Source organism: Mirounga angustirostris, unplaced genomic scaffold, assembly GCF_029215605.1.
Source record: "Mirounga angustirostris isolate CCGP_5_RB_7025 unplaced genomic scaffold, mMirAng1.0.hap1 SCAF_15, whole genome shotgun sequence".
Taxonomy (NCBI): domain Eukaryota; kingdom Metazoa; phylum Chordata; class Mammalia; order Carnivora; family Phocidae; genus Mirounga; species Mirounga angustirostris.
In genome coordinates, this window is record NW_026991723.1 from 42,820,538 (window position 1) to 42,843,329 (window position 22,792).

General features: G+C 38.9%; 1 protein-coding gene across 7 annotated transcripts in view; it reads left to right on the forward strand.

Moving 5' to 3' along the window:
* The first annotated feature begins 9,621 nt into the window (after positions 1-9,621).
* The window catches only part of CNTLN (centlein), a 300,088-nt gene continuing 286,917 nt past the window's right edge, over positions 9,622-22,792 (forward strand). For 3 of the 7 annotated variants that reach the window (XM_064579710.1, XM_064579707.1, XM_064579708.1), the window contains exons 1-2: positions 9,623-10,021; positions 16,207-16,295. In XM_064579710.1, the coding sequence (XP_064435780.1) occupies positions 9,662-10,021; positions 16,207-16,295 (449 nt within the window). In that variant the 5' untranslated portion in view covers positions 9,623-9,661. Of the gene's footprint in view, positions 10,022-16,206; positions 16,296-22,792 lie in introns of all 7 variants that reach the window. The other 4 variants (XM_064579709.1, XM_064579711.1, XM_064579705.1 and 1 more) reach the window with 2 other exon arrangements.

Genomic DNA, 22,792 nt, shown 5'->3' on the forward strand with positions numbered 1-22,792 from the left:
TGTGGTAGGACAATTAAAAAGAAGATTCAGATCTTATCCTTACCCTCAAGAAATTGCAGTGTAGTTAAGGAGATAAAATGAAGGCATATGAAATACGTAGATGCACAATCAAGAACTATAATTGGGTGGGATTACATATATGGATTCAGGAAAGGAAGAAATTAATATGACCTAGAAGCTCCATTCTGTAAATTTTTAAAAATATTTATATGAGGACATAAGTGATGCAATTTATCAAATTATCAGCTGGCATGAAGCTGAGCAGAGTAGAATTCAAAATGAATTCAAAACAATGGGGTGAATCTAACAAGGTGAATTTAAACAGTGTAAATAGCTTAATAATGCTTAATAAGGGGTTAATGATAACACTTATTGAGCTTTTACTATGAAACGGGTACTATTTAGTGCTTTACCTTTGTTTTTTCACTTGATCCTCATTTTACTTCATGAAACTTATTTTTTTAAGATTTTATTTATTTGAGAGAGAGAGAGTGAAAGAGAGAGAGCATGAACACATGAGCAAGGGGGAGGGGCAGAGGGCACGGGAGAAGCAGACACCCCCGCTGAGCAGGGAGCCAGACGCGGGGCTCGATCCCAGGACCCCGGGATCATGACCTAAACTGAAGGCAGACGTTTAACTGACTGAGCCACCCAGGTGCATCATGAAACTTACTTTAATTCTCATTTTAAGTGTAGATAATGTTCCCAAGGTCAAATAATTCATAGGTGATAAACCCGTGCTTCAAATTCAGATCTAAACTCTTATCTCCTACTAAATCATATTGCCTCAATAGTTTTAAAAAGGATAAACATAAACTTCTATATTTATATATTTAGTGTGAAGCCCCTCACTAGTTTGAGGTACAAATAAGGTCATTTATCCTTATAATAAGCAAATTAAATATTCAAGACCCCAGCAGCTCAATGAGCAATGTGTCCAGTCCAAAAGGGGCTTTTTTTTTTTGTTGCTCAAAGTCTAACTCTGACTGAGACGTTCTTTCGGAGTCCAGCAGCCAGATAAGGGAAGGACTGGCAAATCTCCTCGGGATTTGAAAGGTTCCAATTTCCACCGGTCATTGCTTTCATTGCAGCCTCATCTGTGGTTGAGAACGGACCCTGCACAGTTTGATGCAGCTTTCTTCTCTGCAGTGGAAATGGCACCATTGCTAGGACAGAACTCTGCACAGGCCACCCTCATCCTCTATCTGGGAGGAGGTCCCCACACTCTCTAGCTCTTGCTGGACGAAGAGCAATTACAACGGACTTCCACCCTTGACAGCTCTTTGGTTTACATTCATCTGCTCAGCCATTGTCCCAAACGTACCTTCAGCAACAAGAGTCAGGTTGAACCTTCAGTATGAGCCATGTGCTGTGTTGGAACTGGCCCTTACTCTACAAACACTTTTGTTCTAGTATTGAGCCTGCAGTTACCAATCCAGACTGTTCCTTCTGTGATGGGACCTTTCTCACCATTGGACCTCAATCAAGAACATCTCAATCCACAAGATCTAAAATAATGTCAAATCTCCAAGGAGAAGAAGCCTTAATGCCTTTCCTTCAGGACACCATGTGTCTCAGGCATATTTACTTAACTCCTTTCTACTCATAAATTCTACATATGATACCAGTCATGCTGATGACTCCCAAATGTATCTTTTGAGCTGAAAACCTCCACTGAGAACTTCAGATTTGCATGTTCGTTTGCCTGCCCAATGGATATCTTCCATTAACTGGAGATCTTCCAGGCATTTCAAATGCAGTAAATCCCAAATAGAACTTCTGATCCCTTGCTTCTACACCTGTTCCTCCAACAATCATTTCAGGACCTCAAAAGATTCAGATATTTAATCCACAAAACTGAAAGTCTGACTAGATCCCTGCTTTTCCCTCTTGTTCCACATCCAATCCATCAGCAAATCCTGTTGACTCAATCTTTATAATATGTCTTAATTCTAGCATATCCTACTTTTCCCCTTGCAAATAACTTGGTGCAGGCCACCATCATCTCTTGCTGGCACTGGTCGTCCTGTTTCAATTCCCCTTTTTCTAACCTCACAATCCATTCTCCCCATAGCAGAGTGGTCTTTCAGTAATGTAGTGAAATCGTATCTCTCCTCTGCTTAAAATCCTTCAATGGTTTCCTATTAGTTTTAGAATAAAATCCAAATTTCTTCCTTCTTCTTGCACCACATCTTCTTTCACTTTCTCTAAGTGCAGTCATATTTGCCTCCTCTGTATTTAGAACACACCAAGCCACTTTGTATCTCAGGGCTTTTGTCTTGCCATTCACTCTTTAGACTTTCTGAACGGTCAGTTCTTTCTCATCTTTCAGGGTTTCCGCTTAAATTCCACTCTTCAGGGAGGCTTTTCTTAATCAATGTAACAAAAATAGCTCGTACCCAGATATTCTCTATCTTATCACACTTTTCGTTTATTTTGTAGCCCTTATCACACTATCTTGTTTTTTAAAAAGTTGTTTAATTCTTTGTCAGTTGCCTTTCCCCATTTGAGTTCCTGAAGCTTGGGACGGGCTTGCCTTTTCTTGTCTGTGTCACCAGTGGTAAGCTTCTAGCACATATTGGTACTCCATACATAATCTGACTCACTTTGAATAGTTGTGAGATGTCTGTTGCATTTCAGAAGTAATTCTTAGCCTGTTTTTTAACAGCTTAACTCAGTGATTCTCAGTTCTGGCTTCATGTTAGTCTCATCTGGGGAACTTCAAAAAATTAGCAATGCTTTGTCCCCACACCACATCCATTAAATCAGAGTCTCTGGAGGTGGAACCTAAGTACCATTATTTGAAAATCTCCTTTAGTTGATTATTAATCTACAACCAGCATGGGATATCTGTGGGTAACTATTATTCCCTCCAGATCACCTCCTTTCTTCTTTCATTAATGCCATTTAGTATGATCCTATTTCAATGGATTTCTCCAAGAAATGTTTCTGGAGAGACAGAAAACATTTCTTTGTGGCCCTTACCAAATGATTTGTAAAAGCCACTTGAAATTTGGTGTTTATCTGTGGATCACAAAACTTGTTCCCTGACCATGTACATACTTTCATTCACTTGGGAATGGGTTTCTTTGGGATTCCAGGATAACAAATACTTCATGGGAGAGAGTTTGTGTAGATGTGGCCATCTATGAGGAATTGTGGTATTCAGATTTCACTCATAAGCTTTTGCTTTTTGTTTATACTTTCACTTTCCCTGTGGTCGGATAGTCTCCCAGATTGTGCATGGTGGGCTGTCCATTTAATCGAAGTATTATCATCTGCTGAAGCACTCCTTATTAGAAATGCTTTTCCTGACCATTCTACCTAAAATGGTACCCAACCACTGTCATTTCTCTTCCCCCCTTGCTTTATTTCTGTTTACATAACTTTTCACTAATTAACAAGTATATTTATTTGTTTATGACGTGTTTTTCTCTACTAGAATATAAACTCCACAAAGCTGGGATAATGACTGTTCATTGCTCTATCACTAGTAGTGTTCAATACGTATTTGTTGAAAAGATGACAGGATGAATAACAGTGTTCTGGCAACGGGGTCCCAGAATTGATTGCGTTTTCTCCCTTTCTTCCTTCTTTAATTCCCATGGCATTTTGCTATATCAGGAAGCATCACTTAGGAAAAAGAAATGTTAGTGGCACTAGGAACCATTTTCTCCCTGATTTAACGATCTCATTTTCCCCAATAGTAGTAGTTAGAATGCATGTGATCTATTTACCTCAGATATTAATTTTCATAGTATATAATCCATAAAAATATTCCCTGTTCATAGCAAAACAATGTCCACTAATGTGTGATATAATGAAGGAATGTCTAGTAATTCCTGGGGGCAAGAGTTTCTGTGGCTTATAGGGAGCTAGTTGAGAGACATTTCTCACGTGCTTCCTATTTGAGGTCATTGTGATAGGTATACAGAAATACAGGTATACAGATGGGGTACAGAAAAAAACAGGCATTTTCTGCCTTCTAGGATTTTACAATCCATTTAGTGACATAAATAAATCATATGTGTGTGAAATGTGAGAATGATAAAGTGATAAAAGAGATGCAAAATATAAAATATAAAATAGATTCAAAATGCAAATTGAATAGTATTATCTTGGGAGATTATATATTAGTTGAATTAGACAGACTGGCCTAGAATTTCTGAAAACTGAGTTTTAATGTAGAATGTGAAGGCAATAAAGAAAGTAGATGCATTCCCTTTGGTGCTTTTCTGTTCACAAGCCCTGAACTCTTTACCTAACTCTTGCCTGGATTCCGTTTCCTCTTTATAACATGTGATTTACCTTTTTCTTCTTTATGGACTTTTAAGTTGTAATGTCCAGCCAGCTGCCATGAGAACAATATAAGAGTTGTTATTTATTTATATATATTTTTAAAGATTTATTTATTTGACAGAGAGATACAGCGAGAGAGGGAACACAAGCAGGGGGAGTGGGGGAAGGAGAAGCAGGCTTCCTGCTGACCAGGAAGCCCAATGTGGGGCTCGATCCCAGGACCCCGGGATCATGACCTGAGCCGAAGGCAGACGCTTAACAACTGAGCCACCCAGGCTCCCCAAGAGTTGTTATTTTAAATCATATATTGGCTATAAACAGAATGCTAGTCAGACTATGTCCCTGTTGTTGCTTATTAGATTATATTGGACTCTTGAGCTGGACACCTTCTGTTTGCTCCTCCAGACTGTCTCTTGATATTTTTCTACCCTGCTTTGTGTCCTGCTGGGCTGCCCTGTAAGAACTGGTTGCGTTCACCCAGTGGGGAACATAGGAGATGGGATAAGGGAAAGCAGTGAGGTTTGAATATTGTTCCCCTGGCTCCCTGTCTCTTGGGTCTGTACCTCTCAACAGGCAACACTCTGTACACAGTTCTTTCTGTCTCCTGGCACCATTAACTGGACCATTCCTCTCATCTCTTCAGGTTTAGGGTGATAACCTCTCCCACCCTTTGATTAGCCTTGAGGTATTGTATTATCCCTTGGGCTTCCCCTCCATCCTACCCTGACCTTTGTAATTCGCCTCTGTTTTAACTGTTCCTCAAAGTATTTCATATGAGTTGCCATCGACTTCCTGTTGAGCCTCTGACTGATCACCTTGCCAAGCAAGAAGGGAATCAGAGTCTGAAATGTCTAAACCTCTAATCCTGTGGTTGGCTCCATTGGCAACCAGCTCCCATTCTTACCTCCATTCCAAAAGTTATTAACATAGGAAAAGACACCTTTAAGCTTTCATCATTTAGGAGCCATCCCATATATTAGGGAGGAGGAAATTGCAATACAGGAAATTAGGCCAAAAAAGGTAGAATGTTGTCTCACTTTGGTCATATGTTAAAACAATAAGCTGAAACTCTGCAACCCTCTGTATTAAATCAATTGAACCCCTCAGGGAATTTGGGATTGTATTCCAAATTTTGCTGAGCTAAGTAAGCTGAGAAAGTTACTCAAACCTAACACATCCTGGTTTGTTTGTTTGTTTGTTCCCAGAACAATACCCACAGGAGTTAGGATTTGATGGAGATAATTTTAGAAAAGCCTATTATTAGGGAAAAAAGACAGTTATTTAAATAATTTTGAATTGTTATATCATCACTAAAGATGAAAATGAAAAATGAAATTCTGTTGTCATAGCTCTGTAAGGTCATCATTTTTGAACTGTGTGAAAAGCACATGGGACAACTGGAAGAGATGATGTCATCCTTGGATACCTATGTTCTTGACCTAGAGTATTCTCAGACTGATCAGGGAATCAATAGTTGCCAGGAATCGCTCAAACAAAATTATAGTAATTGTAAGCATAAAATAATTTTCTTGGTTTTCTCTGACTAACTCCTGGCTTGCAATTTGTCCCTATTAGACTGACAAGATATGTCTGCTGCTGACTCAAGGGTCACATTGGCACTTTCAGCATGTGGGTTTCTATTTTAACGTTGAAGAGGTGGGCAGTAGGTCATTCTTGATTTGACTCACTTAGTAAAACCCTAAAAATTGAAATAAATTTCAAAATGATATGAAAAAATCGATGATATTTAAGGTCTTATCAGTACCTAATAGTGGTTTAAAATTTAATAATTAAATCCTTCTGACCAAATAAAGATTATACCAAATCTGTAAAGGAGAAATAAATGTCTTAAAATTTGGCATTCTTTCTGGAAACAAAGAACCATCAAGGCTGAGAAACTGCTAATACATTTCTCTTCTTAAATAGAAGTTAGAAATAAGTATTTAAAATTCAAATGAGAGATGCATTTAAATACCGTACTAATTTGCACATTTACCTCTTTTTCCACAATATTTCAACTGTACAATGATGATATGGAGAGAATTATGTGTTTCTATATTCTAATATATTTCATCCTGGCAGGCTTTATTATTAATTTCTGGAGAACAGACATCATCACTTTTAAACATTTGCACAAAGAATTGCACAGGAGAGACTTTGTAGTTTGTTTTGGACATTTTTATTCAGTTAGTATTATAGATCTTTAACTTTTTTTTTAAAAACTGTCCTGATGGTTTCTTTTTTTTTTTTTTTAAGATTTTATTTATTTATTTGAGGGAGAAAGTGAGCGAGCGAGCGAGAGGAGCAGAGGGAGAGGGAGAAACAGACTCCCCGCCGAGCAGGGAGCCCAACACTGGGCTTGATCCCAGGAGTCCAGGACCACGACCTGAGCTGAAGGCAGACGCCCAACCAACTGAGCCACCCAGGTGCCCCTAACTTATCTTTCTGAGTTACAGATTTAATATTCAGTATTTCACGTTTGTGTCATTTTACAAATAATACAAGAAAGAAATCCCTATGTACCTTCTGAAAATGTGCAATTTTTTATGCTTAAAAATTGTCTGCCAAGTAAAGAACTTTTATAACTCAACAATAAATAAAAAATGCAATTAAAAAATGGACAAAAGACTTGAATTGACATTTCTTCAAAAAAGATAAATGTCCAAAAAGCACATAAAAAGGTGATCAATGTCATTAGTCATTCGGGAAATGTAAATCAAAGTCATATTGAGATACCACTTCAGACCCACTAGTATGGCCATAAAAAAGGGAGCATAACAAGTGTTGGTGAGGATGTGGAAAAATTGAAACTCTCATACATTGTTGGTGGAAATGTAAAATGGTGCAGCCGTTGTGGAAAACAGTTTGGTAGTTCCTCAGTAAGTTAAACATAGACTTACCATATGACCCAGCGATTCCATTCCTAAATATATATATATAAAATATAATTGAGAATAGGTGTTTAGACAATAACCCATATGTGAATGTTCATAGCAGCTCCTGTCACAATAGGCAAAAGGTGGAAACAACCCAAATATCCATCAGAGGATGAATGGAGAAACACATTGTGGTATACCCGTATAAAGGATTATTATTTGGCTAAAAGAAAATGAAGTAAATACATGCTACAAAATGGATGAAACTTGAGAACAATGCTAAGTGAAAGAAGCCAGATGTAAAAGGTCACATGTTACGGTTCCATTTGTATGAAATATTCAGAAGGGGCAAATCCACAGAGACAGAATGCAGGTTGGTGGTTACCTGGAGGCTAAGGGGTGAGATGGGTAGTGGAAATGGGGAGTGAATAATGGATATGGGGTTTTGGTTTGGCGGGGGTGAAAATATTCTGGAACTAGATAGTGGTGATGGTTGCCAAACACTGTGAATATACTTAAAGATATTTTATTTGTAGCCCCTTTAAATGGTTATAAGGGTGCATTTTATGTTATGTGTACTTTACCACAAAAAGAAAAAAAGAAAAAAAATTGTCTACCTAGTCATAGATTCAGGATATTCTTTTGAGTCAAGTATGTATATTTATTCTTGTATATAATAGAAGAGATTTCACTGTTTTTCAAAAGAATCTTTCTATAATTGGATAAATGATACCTTTTTGAGTGAACAACAAATAGCCATTAAGAATGTGCATTCATATTGATTTTGTGACACCTTTTGAATTATGTGATTAGAATTCCCAATCTTAAACCCAGTGAAATCTCAGAAGCTCAGACATAATGCTGTATTTCAAGTGACAGGTACAGAGTAAGGGTAGGGATCAGAGAAGGTTTTAGAGTTAAGTGGATCCATATTCTTCTTTTCTAATACCAGATGTGGGACATTGGGCAGGGTACAGTAATCTCTCAAGTCTCAGTTTTCTCACGAGTAAAGTGGGAATAATATCTATTTCACCATGATGTAAGAATTGAGTAAGTACATATATGAATAGTATTTAGTCCTGGACCCAGCATGTAATAAATGTTCAGTATGGGAGTTACTTCTAAGACAGGCTTTTGTGTACTTTTTCTAACATAATCCTTTTATAAATTTTGTGAGGTGTTTACCTTTGGTGGGAAGGAAGCCCACTCATCCTGCCTTAGCAGGATTCTAATTGGGAGGGTGTCTTTTGATGTGCTAACTAAATTCTGGCACAAAGCAGTAATTTTGATTAAATGAAGAGGTCATCAGTTAAAGTAGTCACCTCCCTACTTCCACAGTTCTCCTTTCCCCCACCTCATCTCTCTGTGTTCTGGAACCCTTTCTGCAGAAGAAAGCAATCTAGCTTTTGGTAGAACTCTAGTGCTAGCTCAGTGTGGATCCCTTTACTAAAATCATCACGAGTAGGACCTGTTATAAATGGCCAAGAAAAAGATGGTTATTGCCTATTTGAAGTTTATAAAGAAGGAAGGAAGGAAGGAAGGAAGGAAGGAAGGAAGGAAGGAAGGAAGGAAGGAAGGAAGGAAGGAAGGAAGGAAAAAGGGAGACCAAGAGGGAGAGAGGGAGGGAGAGAGAGGATGAGCCGGCAGAAAGAAAGCTGATCTTGTTTATTTAAGCTCAGAATTACTGATTTCAAATTAGTCCAAGGACCCAAACTGTGGGGCCGTGTGGGTCACACTGGCTGTGATATTCAGCCAATTGCATAAAGAAGCGGCCATAAAAACTCAAAGGAAATCATGACTCTTGCAAAACAAAAGACAAAGGGTGCGCAAAGGATCGTAATTCAAATGGGAAATCCGCCTGATAGTCCCAGCTCAACACAAGGCTTTCCACATCTCCCTGACATCGGTCAGCTTGCTGGATGTCAGCTGTACCTAAAGCAGTTTTGCTAAAGGGTGTGAAGAAAACACTTAAGTGTAAAACTTATTCCCTGATCCTCAAGGAGCTTACGACAGCGCTGAAGGGATTAGCCGTGTAACTAACACTCCAGGGCGGTCAATGAAACGTGACAAACGAGTTGGCAGCGGCCTTGAAGGCGGAGGAATTCACAGTTAAGGATCATTTGGGGCAAGGGGCTTGTCAAGGAAGACTGTAGGAGGTGGGAGGTAAGCTAGGCGCTAAGTGGCGGGTAGGGCTTTAGGTGGGCGGGCAGGCGTGGCGTTGGGAACCGAAGACTCGGACAGCGCCTGTCTGGGTGGCGCGCGCCGGGGACAGGCCGAGCCCCTTGGACCACGGCGCGTGCGCACTCCCGCGCCGGCGCCGGGCGCGCGTCCCGCGGAAAGCAGGCCAGGATCCGCGAGCGCGAGACCGCGCGCGCCAAGGCGGGAAAAGGCTCGCGCATGCGTGGCTCGGAGCTCCGGGCTCGCCAGGATGGGGAAGGGGAGGTGGAGTTTCCAAAAGGGAACTTGACCCGTTAGCAGCCGCGGCCATGGCGGCGCGCTCGCCGCCCTCAGCGCTCCCCCCGCCCCCAGCGCGACAGTTGGGCCCTTGGTCCCCACGTGTTGGGCGGGGAACTGTGGTACACGCAGTACGCAGCGAGGCCTCGGGTCTTGCGAGCGCAGTGCGGGAGGGCGTCGTGGACAAAAACGATATATGCGGGCGGGGCGAAGAAGGGTCAGGGGGCCGGCGAGGGCCAGGGCGGGCAGCTCCGGCTCAGGCTCCCCTCCTCAGCTCGCCCAAGGGGTCCAAGCGGCTAGAGGGCATCTCGGTAGAGGAGGCGATGGTGACCCGGACGCAGCTGCTGGAGGAAGAGCTGAGCAGCCTAAAGGAGGAGCTGGCCCTGTGTCAGGTATCGAGGTGGCCGCCGGCCTTTCCCCTACTCAGCGGGGCCGGGGCCGGGGCCGGGCCGGTGGGGAGGCGCGCCCCTCTCCCTCTGCCTTAGGCTGCGTCGCTGCGCGGGTTCGGGACCCACCCATCTCCGCCCCGCGGCGCTCCCTCCTGGCTCCCACACCCAGCCCGGCCCGCTGCTTGGTGCTGGGGGGACGCGGCAGCGCCCGGCTCCCCGACCTGGCGCTCCCGCCCCTCTCCGGACAGGCCGGGCAGGGTTCGCCTCGGCGCCCTGGTTTTGGTTTCTTCACTTGGGTCCCACCAAAACGTGCGGTCGCACCGCCCCCACCCCCAAGCCGAAGTTCCCGGTCGTGACTGTTAAGTGGTACTTGGAGAGGAGTTGAGTGCAGTCCACGAGTTGATACGCTGAACAGGAAAGTTGAAACACGTCTATTAAAATAAAACCTATCGATGAAGGAGCCTGTTTTTAATTTTCAAGTCCACACTTGTTCATAAGTCAACCTAAGTTAAACTTAAGTGGTAAACACAGATCAATAATTTTTAGGGAGTCTTAGGCCGGGAACTTTCACACATAGTAGATGATGCCTAATGTTTATTAACCAGCGATCCTAATTCTATAGTCCTTGAGAGAGAAATTTCATTTTCCTGTCTTCTTGCCAGTGAGAAGCATTTAGTAAATCAATTATGTTAATTTACTTGCCCGTTATTTGTAGTTATTAAAGATGGCTTGGCTGCACTCATGTTCAAAGAGATTTGATTTCATTTTAGTTTTGCATCCTTACCACCATCTCTTCTCTGATTTTACCAGAACCTTTAGACAGGGTTGGGCGATATAAATGTAGGGGATTCACTCAACAATAAATCTTTTAATCACTCTGTCTTCAAGATAGAACCAATTAGGAACTGCTAACAACCAAGGTAACTTTATGAACAGTATCATCAGTTTAGATTAGTAAAAATTCATGAAATTGATTCTCTTGCATAGTTTGTTCTATTGGGTTCTTTTGCCCCTTTAGTAGGTCCTTGCTGATTGAGTCAAAGCTGTAAAAACAGGACAATTTTGTTCAAATTGAATATGCATTTGCTTAAACAGGTAGGGGAAATAATATGTGACTGCTTCTTTTTCATTTTCCCATTTTCTGATCTTCACTGAATAAGGAGCAAAGGACCAATAAGAGACACCAGTGAACTAAAGCATTTCGTCATCTACACACCTCACCCTTGGATAAAGATGTTAACCCCTGATAAAGGCTTTTGTTACTTTGACAAATCCTAATCTCAGATGCTATTTACCCATACCTTCTATACTTTCCTCTTTCCCTTTCTTTATATATCCCATAGTTATAGCTGGCTAAGGAGCTGAGATACTTTTTATAACTGACTTGATTAGGGAAATCACTCTGTTGGAAACAGCCCACTGACCCCATCCCCCAAATCCATTCCCTATTCTTTAAAAATGTAGTTTCAAATACGGTGTCGGCCCTTCTGACCTTGGAAATATATGGACTAGGAAGATGATTAAAGTGCTCTAAGCAGATGTAAGAATAGAGATGGTCATAATTAGGCTAGAGGTGGTTCTTGAGATTTTTGTAATATTGACACTGTTTGATGATCATAGGCATTCCAGTAATGTGAGATGAGATTGGCAGTATCCCATTCAAAACTGTGGTCAAACCACACTCCTGCTCTTGGGGAAACTTGGGAGAAATAATAATTGAACTCCCAATTGTTTTATTAAAAAAACATTTGCATAATTAAAAGTTCACTTTTAGACCTTTTTTATTTGTTCTTCTCCTTACTCAGCTAGAAATCACATTACCCAAAAACATAGTATTAGCCCTGTTTTTCAAACCTTTCAAAAATTACAATCTAAAATAAATTCATTTTTCATGTTAATGTAGTAAGTATACACACATACACATACCTAGAATTTCAGAAAGAATGTTTACCCTAACTGTTCGTCGTGGACTCTGATTTTTCTTTTAAATTCTACTTTTTGAGAAAATACTGCTCAGATCTACTAAATTAATTTGACATAGAAATGCGTCAAACGTACAGTTTGGGGAAAAAGAATCTTGCTAATTAGTCTCTGGTCATAAATAGTAGCTTCATACAGATTAGTTGATTTTTTTCCCCCCACATTTAGCTTACAGGAATTTATTTATATGTACTTGGTGGAGAAAAGAAAGTTTGAGTGGGTCCATGTACTATTGCACCCCATTGGAATTACTCAGAATAAGCATAAAAAGAAAACAATCTCAATTCCAAGTGTTTCTCATCCAACTCTATGTGATTGTAATATTAAAGGTTTTTTTTTTTTTTTATTTCATATGGCTCCCTACTAGCAAGCAACATGCACATAATGCTTAGCTGAAGAAAACATGATTAACTTCAATGTGGGGAGAAAAGCTGTATGTATTGGACCTACTGAGGATAAGACATTGGCTTCCTAATGTAGCTTTTCCTAATGAAATTTCAAGGGTGCTTCAAAGGACAATTTTAAGTTTGTGACATTTATGTCTTATTCATTGATTTAGAACCCAGCTTCACCGTACTCTTACTAATTTTGATTATGAGTTTCAAGAATGTGTTCTATTTGCAGTTCAGGATATTGCAAGTGTGTGTGTATGTGCACATTTATCACCACCTGTAGAATACCAGAAGAGAAGAAGTAATGCTATATACACACATATATACATACACATTTATATTTGTGTGTGACGTACGTATATATATCTCAAAGCTATTTCCTTTTTCAGTAGCAGCCAAAAATATTCACTAAACCTATAAGCCAGTTTTGGGTTAAAAATTATTTAGGGCATTTAAATGAAATATATGTTGATACCTGGCTGGATCAGTCGGTAGAGCATGCGACTCTTGATCTCCAGGTCGTGTTCAAGCCCCGCATTGGATGTAGAGTTTACTTAAAAATAAAATTAAAAAAAAATGAAATATATGTTTATTACTCCAACTTTAGTGATGAAACTAAGTTTAATGAAGCATGTGATGTTGGAATTAAGATTATATGACTAGTTATATTTTTTGTTAGATATTTAGGTGTGTTGAAAACTTCTCCGGTCATTCATAAAGAAAAAAAATTTTGAAAACCTACTGTACAATTAGAATTCTCACCAGTGTTAGTAGTTGTATTTTGGTTATGTGAATCTTTTTGTGCAATTATTTTTCATAATAATAATTTATTGAGAGGCTACTTTGTGCCATACTTTGTAATTAAACTCATCCCCTTGTTTTCCCTGGGTTCTGATAGGCAAATTATTTATTAAATGCAGGAAATAGTTTTCGTATGTTTGTTGAATTCATTCCTCCAGTAGAGGTAAATTGAGGGTCTGTTATGTTGCCAGACACTAAACTCGGTGCTGGGAAAGTGTGTACCCAGTGAAAAAGATAATTTTGGTTGTCTGTGTCTGCAAAGTTGATACTTATTTCTATACCAGCTGATACGTGAAAGTCAAGGCCAATCCATTACTAAGATAATTTAGACTCAGATCTCCAAGCATTTAGTCAACTCTTTTGTAGGCTGAGTCTAATAAACGCTGTGATATAAAGATTTTTTTCATTAGATTTTTTTGGATTTCTTGCTATATCTCTTTCACTGTGCTAGAGCTCAGTCCTTTGTTATTAAGTCATATTTAGGGGCGCCTGGGTGGCTCAGTCGTTCAGCGTCTGCCTTTGGCTCAAGTCATGATCCCAGGGATCGAGCCCCGCATCAGGCTCCCTGATAATATTGGTTTCAAGGGATTTTGTGATTTCCTCAACATGCCTTTTAAAAATAGAGAGATTACATAGCACATTATGTTGCATGGCTTATTCTTTCTTACCTTCACTACCTTCCAGGCAGGTTATGACATGATTTATATACTGACATTTCTTGTTTTTAACTTGAATCATTTTAATACCCAAATTCTAAATTCTTGTTTCTAAAGGGATAAAGTAAAGCATGATATATAGGAATGTTTAGGTAAGTAGTACTCTCTAGTACTCAGGCTGTCAAAAGTCTTTTGAAAACAAATAAGTAATCAATCAAACAAAGTAGATCAAAGATTTGAGCATTAAAAAATGAAAACAAAAGTTTTAGAAGTATAGGTAGATATATTTCTAATCTCTGAGTAGAGAAGGCCAGTTAGAAAAACTGATACATAAAATCCATAAGCCATAATGGAAAAGATGGATAAATATGAATATATGAAATTAATAATTACCCTTTTTCAAAAACACTCCATCATAAAGTTAAATAAGCAACAATATACTAGGAAAAAAATATTTGTAACACATTTGGTAGACATAAGTCTAATTTTAAGATTTCCAGCAATAACTTTTATATTTCATTGGCAGAACTTAGTCACATCCATAGGTAAGAGGGGCCAGGCTTTTAATTGGACAGCAAAGAGCCAAATGGTTTCTATTACTAATAGGAGAGAATGGATGATGGACACAGACACAAATAGAAATATCTGTCACACAAGTAAAACCAACCAACCAAATATAGTATTATGAAATGTGCTGTGAAAAAACAAATTAAACAGGGTAAAGGGTTATCAGAGACTTATGAGTTTGGGTGACTATATAGTAGGGAAGATTTCTCTTGAGGTGACATTTAAGCAAAGACCTGAATGAAGTGAGGAAATAATCTACATGAAAATCTGGTGGATGGTACATGTGCAAAGGCCCTGGTACAAGCAGAACAAGAAAACCAGTGTGTATAATGAATGGAGAGAGTGATAGATGAGGTTGGAGAGGTGTGTATGGGGTCAGATAATGTGGGGTCTTGTAGCCTTGTTACAGAATTTGGATTATTTTCCTAATCTGATGGGAATCCATTGGAGGGTTTTGAGCTATAAGGAGGCCAGGGGATCATCATGGATGGCTAGGCAAGAGATGAGGTTGGTTTGAACTAGGAAGATGGTGGTGGAGGTGGTGAGAAGTGGTTAGAATGGGATATATGTTGTAGGTAAAAACAATAGGATTTACTGATTGGATATGAAGTATGAGGAAAACAACAGAATTGACTTGTAGGTGTTAGGCCTTTGAACAGATGACTAGATGGTGGTGTCATTTTCTGAGCTGCAGAGAGGAGTAGGTTTGTGAAAGAGTAGGAAATCAAGAATTTTTTTGGATAAGTTAAATTTGAGATATCTATTAAGTATTCAAGTGGAATTATTGAGTAGGCAGTTGGAGATTGGAATTTGCACCTAGGGGTGGAGAAAACCACTTAGGATGGAAATGTTGGAAGTCCTCAGTGTACCGTTGACACATAAAACTGTGGGACTGAATGAGTCCCCTAGAGCAATGGTTCTCAACCTTGAGTGCACAGAATCACCTGAGGAACTTTAAAAAAATACTGGTGCTTGAACCTTACCTGAAACCAATTAAATCAGAATCTCTAGATCATCACTATTTTTAAAAACTTCCCCCAAAGTGACTCCTAACTCTCAACCACAGTTGTCATAACAACTGACTTAAGACTAAAACTGCCCAGAAAAATGAAACAAGATGAAACCAGAGAGGGAGACAAACCATAAGAGACTCTTAATCTCAGGAAAGAAACTGAGGGTTGCTGGAGTGGAGGGGGGTAGGCGGATGGGATGGCTGGGTGATGGACATTGGGGAGGGTAAGTACTATGGTGAGTGCTATGAATTGTGTAAGACTGACGAATCACAGACCTGTACCCCTGAAACAAATAATACATTTAAAACTGCCCATTGTCTATGGGATTTGGCTACATAGAGGACCTTGAAAAAGGAATTTAGCATCATAGTGGGGAGGGACATCTGACTGGAGGATGTAATAGAGTGAATGGAAGTGAGGAAGTGGAGACCATTATAGGCAACTCTTCCAAGGAATTTTGCTGAAAAGGGGAGTTGAAAACTGGAGCAATAAATAGAGAACAATTCTCTTTTAGAGCCAAATTTAACTATGATATTCAGCATTCCAACATTTACTTACAACCCTAAAGTGTGGGTGGTAGAAATAGTAAAAGTGAATGTGGAGTAGCAGTGTAAGAACTTTTTAAAATAAAGCTTTCTTGTTATACTTTGCAAGACTCTATTTTAGAGTTACAGAACTAGAGATCAAGTAATTGTTTTTTCATTTTTTTAATTTAATGTAGTGTCTTCTCTGATTTAGCTACAAAGCAGTGCATTAAAAATGTCTTCTGTTTCTTTAAGGCTGATAAAGAATTTGTATGGTCTCTGTGGAAACGTCTCCAGGTGACAAACCCAGATCTCGCACAAGCAGTCAGTTTGATTGTGGAAAGGTGAGCTCCCAAGTTATTTTTCCATGAGGATTGGGCTTGTTGAATTTGTTTTGCCTTATTATTAAAGTTAAAACTTGGCATTAAGTCCCAAAGAGATTTGATTTCCAAATGAATGGGGAGCATGATGTTATAATTATTGGACTTATTTCAGGGGGGGCCAATTCACCAGATACAAATAGGCCATATCTCCTGCTCGTATTCTGACATATTTGGGAAGTTGGCAGGTTAGAGATAAAACTATGACTCGTACACTGTGTGTATCTCTGTGTGTTGTCTGTGTGTGTCTGTGTGTCTGTGTATATGTTTGTGTTGGGCTATTCCAGCTCAACTTTAAAAATTGGAGAAGTAGCTGTTATTTGGCTTTTTACTCTGAAACTGCATCTGTTGACAACTTTCTAGACATGATCCTTTCTAGACATGGCTCACTTTTCCCCTGATGTAGCTGCAGTGTGTACTTCAAAGCCTGAGATGACCTTGCCAGAATAGAGTAAGTGTTCTGGAATAGACTGAGGGATTTCACTTAGCAGTCTGTATTACACTGTAGGGAATGCCCATTCATTTAACTGTTAGATTATTGGCCCTCTTCTTGGTCATTAGAAACAGTGGAGTGATGCTGGGTACTCTTTACCAAACATTTGGTATACAGTAGTTCCATGATGCTTAGCATAGCAATTAAAACACTTGGTTTCCGGGTAAATGGATTTCAGTACTTTGCCTAAGTGAAAAGCTAAGCATATGGATGCCTTTTTCTTTTTCTTTATTGGAATCATGATTATATAATCTGAATATCATTTTTTGATAACTTGAACTTTATTTACCTTTGGTGTGTCTAGCCCTAAGATCATTCCAGTGTTCTCTGGAATTAACTTTTTAAAATCTGTGATACATACCTATGTATAGTTTTACCATCCTTGGTTATTGTGAACTCTTAAAATAGTGTAATCACTTTCTCTTCATGTTGCTTATATGTCCAGCTCATCAATCAGTTTTTCCCTTTTGATAATCAGAATTAGCCTTTTGTTGCAGTACCCTTGTTACTTAGTCATCCTTGAGATGAAATGTGATCACTCTCAATCCCATTCTGTTTTCTAGCTGAATAAGCCTTCTAGAAGATATATTCTTGGGATTTCAGTAGTCATTTCTTTTTTTTTTTTAAGATTTTATTTATTTATTTGACAGAGAGAGACACAGCGAGAGAGGGAACACAAGCAGGGGGGAGGGGTAGAGGGAGAGGGAGAAACAGGCTTCCTGCTGAGCAGGGAGCCCAATGCAGGGCTTGATCCCAGGACCCTGGGATCATGACCTGAGCCGAAGGCAGACGCCTAACGACTGAGCCACCCAGGTGCCCTCAGTAGTCATTTCTGTGATTCTTTCGTTATACTCCTCATTTTATTTGTATATATTTTCCAATTTTCTAATTTGGTATTTTTATTTATTTTTTTAAATTTAAAGTCAATTAACATATAATGTATTGTTGGTTTCAGAGGTAGAGGTCAGTGCTTCATCAGTCTTATATAATACCCAGTGCTCATTACATCACATGCCCTCCTTAATGTCCAGTTACCCCATCCCTACACCCCTCTCCCCTCTAGCAGCCCTCAGTTTATTTCCTATGATTAAGAGTCTCTTATGGTTTGTCTCCCTGTCTGGTTTCATCTTGTTTTATTTTTTCCTCTCTTCCCCTATGATCCCCTGTTTTGTTTCTTAAATTATACATATGAGTGAGATCATATGATAATTGCCTTTCTCTCATTGACTTATTTCGCTTAGAATAATAACCTTCTAGTTCCATCCATGTCGTTGTAAATGGCAAGATTTCATTCTTTTTGAGGGCTGAGTAGTATTTTATTTATATATACCACATCTTCTTTATCTGTTCATCTGTCGATGGACATCTGGGCTCTTTCTATAGTTTGGCTATTGTGGACATTGCTGCTATAAACATTGGGATGCAGGTGCCCCTTAGGATCACTACATTTGTATCTTTGGGGCAAATATCTAATACTATAATTGCTGGGTCATAGGGTAGCTCTATTTTCAACTTTTTGAGGAACCTCCATACTTTTTCCAGAGTGGCTGCACCAGCTTGCATTCCCACCCACACTGTAAGAGGGTTCCCCTTTCTCTGCATCCTCGCCAACATCTGTCATTTCCTGATTTGTTAATTTTAGCCATTCTGAATGGTGTGAGGTGGTATCTCCTTGTGGTTTTGACTAATTTGGTATTTTTTTAAAACTCACTAAAACTATCTTTAATTTTCACTTTCTTCTTGGTCAAGACAAATATTAAAATATTATTGGGTCAATTGTCTTATCCTTTGAGATTTCTATTTTTCAGTATACATAATATACATATAAAAGTAAATATATATAATTTGTAAATAAGTACACATATATTTGGGGATGGATACTCAAAAGCCTTCTGCTAGTAAGGTATGTAATGGAAAATTTGGGAGATTATTGCTTTACAGCTATGATTCTCAAAATTTTAGTGTGCAAAAGATATCCCTGGCCAATTTGTTAAAAGGCAGATCTCTGGGACTTTCCCCTGATCAACTGAATCTCTAGGGATGCGGTCCAGAAGTCTTTTTAAAATAAGCTTTCCAGATAATTCTGATGTTGTCCATATGTCATACTATGAGAGACTTTGGAATTTGAACTGACTTTTGAAATTGGAAACCTGTTTAAGTGGCATTTATAGTTTTATAATTATGTGAACATTATTTCCTAGAGAACTGTTTAGTATGTTTCAACCTGTTAAAAGGGCAGAATGGTATACCATTCAATCTTTGTCTTTCAAAAAAGAATATTCTCAATATCAAAGTCAAATACACTGTCTTTCTGTGTAGTCCATTAGTTAGTTACCCAAATAATGCTACATTTAAGTCTGTTTAATATCTATACCTTGGTCTTCCTGGACAACATTATTTCCCTTTGGAATTTCTAATTGCCCTTCTTTTTTGCTTTTTCTTATAAGAATGTCTGTGTTTGTATAGTGACTGAAGACATTCTTCCTTGAGCCCTGTTGGCTTCTGGTATGAATTTGGCCCAATTGCTTTCTAAACCTATTTGTAGTTATCCTAGAATTTCTTTTCATTGTACTCTTAGACTAGTTCCATAGTTGCTGGGTTCCCACATCTTTCTTTTTCTTTTTTGTTGGGTTATATTTTCAAAATTATTTCTCAGAAAGGATGCACAAGATTCCAATTTCTGACTCCTTACGTGCCTGAAAATGTCTTTCATTTGTCCTTATGCTTGACTGATAATTTAGCTGAATATGAAATTTTATTTTATTTAATTTTTAAAGATTTTTCTTTTAAGATTTTATTTGTTTATCTGAGAGAAAGAGAGCATGAGCAGGGGAAGCAGCAGGCAGAGGGAGAGGGAGAAGCAGGCTTCCTCCTCAGCAGGGAGCCTGACACAGGACTCAATCCCAGGACCCTGGGATCATGACCTGAGCCGAAGGCAGATGCGCAACCAACTGAGCCACCCAGGCTTCCAATATGAAATTTTATGTCAACGTAATTTCCTTCAGATTTTTGAAAGTATAGGTCTAGTGTCTTCTTTTAGCATACAGAGGTGCTGCCAAGTACCTGTGTGATCCCAGTGCAAGTATGATTCTTATTTCTTTCTAGGTAGCTTGCTTAAACTTTTGGATTTTCTCTTTATGTGTAATATTGTAACATTTTAGTATCATTGATTAATTTAGGTTTTAAAAAATCCAGCCTTCTTAGCTTTTGGTGGGCCCTTTCAAACTGAAGATTTAAGACTTCCTTTTGAATGAGGAAAGGAGTCTTTGGCCATTTGCTGTAGGCAAATGCTGCAGGTGAGTGAGAAACTCAGCTTTTTGGTAAGTGGTTCCTTTATTAGTTTTCTTGATTCCTTTTGCCTTCTGTTCTCTGTGTTTACCAATTGGTACTTAAAGCCTTTCTCTGGGACTTTTTGAGAAAAAGCAACTTCCTCTTCCACTGTAGGCACCGTTTGGGTTTTGAATTATGATTTTTCTCCTCTGGGTTTGTGAGCACATCTTTCTGTCTTTAAGATGTTTCTCATATTTATGGTCCATTTTGGCCCCTTTCTTATTTTCCATGCTGACAGGGATTTATTCAAGGCAATGTAATTTATGGATGTCAGTATCATCTTCATCAAGTTAATCATCTTCAGAGGAAGTACAGTATCATTTTTAGTGGTTGCAGTGTATTCTATTATTTTGATACATTATATTTACATTTAATCAGTAGTTTGTTTTTATACATTAAGATTATTTCATTTAAAAAATTGTATAATGATGCTGTGATGAATGGCCTTGTGGATAAAGCTTTGCTTGCATCGTTAGTGTCAAGCAGTGAGCTACTATCATGGTGCAGGCTGGGGTGGCAGAACATACTGAAATGAGTAGGTTAATCCTGCTTAATTAAAGAACTATACTGCTCCAAGTGCCATTAGTACCCTTTTGGAAAAATGCTTATCTGTTTTTTTTTTTCTCACTTTTTGGCACTGTGTTATAATTTCTGCTAAGTTTTTTGGCTGGGTGTCTGTATATAGACATACCTTGGAGATGTCGTAGGTTTGGTTCCAGACCAAAATAAAATAAATATTGCAATAAAGCAACTCAAATGAGATTTTTGGTTTTCTTTTTTTTTAAGATTTTTTTTTTTATTTATTTGAGAGAGCGAGAGATCACAAGTGGCAGGGGGAGGGGCAGAGGGAGAGGGAGAAGCAGACTACCCAGAGTCAGTCCTTGATCCCAGGACCCTGGGATTGTGACCTGAGCCAAAGGCAAACACTTAACCGACTGAGCCACCCAGGTGCCCCAGAATTTTGGTTTTCCAGTGCCTATAAAAATTATGTTTACACTGTACTGTAGTCTATTAGTGTGCAGTAGCATTATGTCTAAAAAACAATGTACATACCTTAATTAAAAAGTACTATGTCGGTTCCCCCCCCAAAGAAAAATTTTATTGCTAAAAAAATGCTAATCATCATCTGAGCTTTCAGTGAGTTGTAATCTTTTTACTGCTGGAGGGTCTTGCTTTGTTGTTGATGGCTGCTGACTGATCAGGATGGTAGTTGCTGAAGGTTGTGGTGGCTTTGGCCATTTCTTAAAGTAAGAGAAAAATGAAGTTTGCTGCATCAATTGACTCTTCCTTTCCTGAAAGATTTCTCTATAGTATGTGATGCTGTTTGATATCATTTTACCCGCAGTAGAATTTCTTTCAAAATTGGAGTTAATTCTTTCAAACTGAAAGTTTCCAAATCCTTTGTTGTCATTTCAGCAATCTTATGGCATCTTCACCAGGAAACCTCTCAAGAAACCACTTTCTTTGTTCATCCATAAGAAGCAACTCATAATCTGTTAAAGCTTTATAATGAGATTGCAGCAGTTCAATCACATCTTCAGACTCGGCTTCTAATTCTAGTTCTCTTGCTGTTTCCCCCACACCTGCAATTACTTCTTCCACCAAAGTCTTGAATCCCTCAAAGTCATCCATGAGGGTTGGAATCAACTTCCTCCAACCTCTTGGTAATGTTGATATTCTGACCTCTTTCCATGAATCATGACTGTTCTTAATGGCATCTAGAATGGTGAATCCTTTCCAGAAGCTTTTCAATTGACTTTGCCCAGATCCATCAGAAAAATCATAATCTATGGCAGCTATAGCCTTACAAAGTCTATTTCTTAAATTATAAGACTTGAGAGTTGAAATGACTCCTTGATCCATGGGCTTCAAAATGGATGTTGTGTTGGCAGGCATTAAAGCATTATCCATCCAAGCTCTTGGGTGACCAGAGATCGTCAGTGAGCAGTAACATTTTGAAAGGAATCTTTTTTTAAATTTTTTTTTCTGAGCAGTAGTTCTCAATAGTGGGCTTAAAATATTTGGTAAACCATGTTGTAAAGAGATGTACTGTCATCCATACTTTGTTGTTCCATTTGTTGAGCATAGGCAAAGTAGATTTAGTGTAATTCTTAATGGCCCTACGGTTTTCAAAAATGGTAAATGAGCATTGGCTTCAACTTAAAGTCACCAGATGCATTAACCCCTAACAATAGAGTCAGCCTGTCCTTTGAAGTTTTGAAGCCAGGCATTGACTTCTCTCTAGCTATGGAACTCCTGGATTGCATCTTCTTCCAATAGAAGGCTGTTTCATCTATATTGAAGATCTGTCCTTTAGTGTAGCCACCTTTATTCATTCTCTTAGCTAGATCTTCTGGATAACTTGGTGTAGCTTGTCCATTAGCCCCTGCTGTTTCACCTTGCACTTTTATGTCATGGCGATGATTTCTTTCCTTCAACTTCATGAACCAACCTCTGCCAGCTTCAGATTTTTCTTTGGTAGCTTCTTCACTTCTCTCAGCTTCACAGAATTGAAGAGAGTTAGGGCCTTGCTCTGGATTAGGCTTTGGCTTAAGGGAAGGTTGTAGCTGGTTTGATCTTCTGTCCAGACCACTAAAACTTTCTCCATATCAGCAGTAAGGTTGTTTAGCTTTCTTAT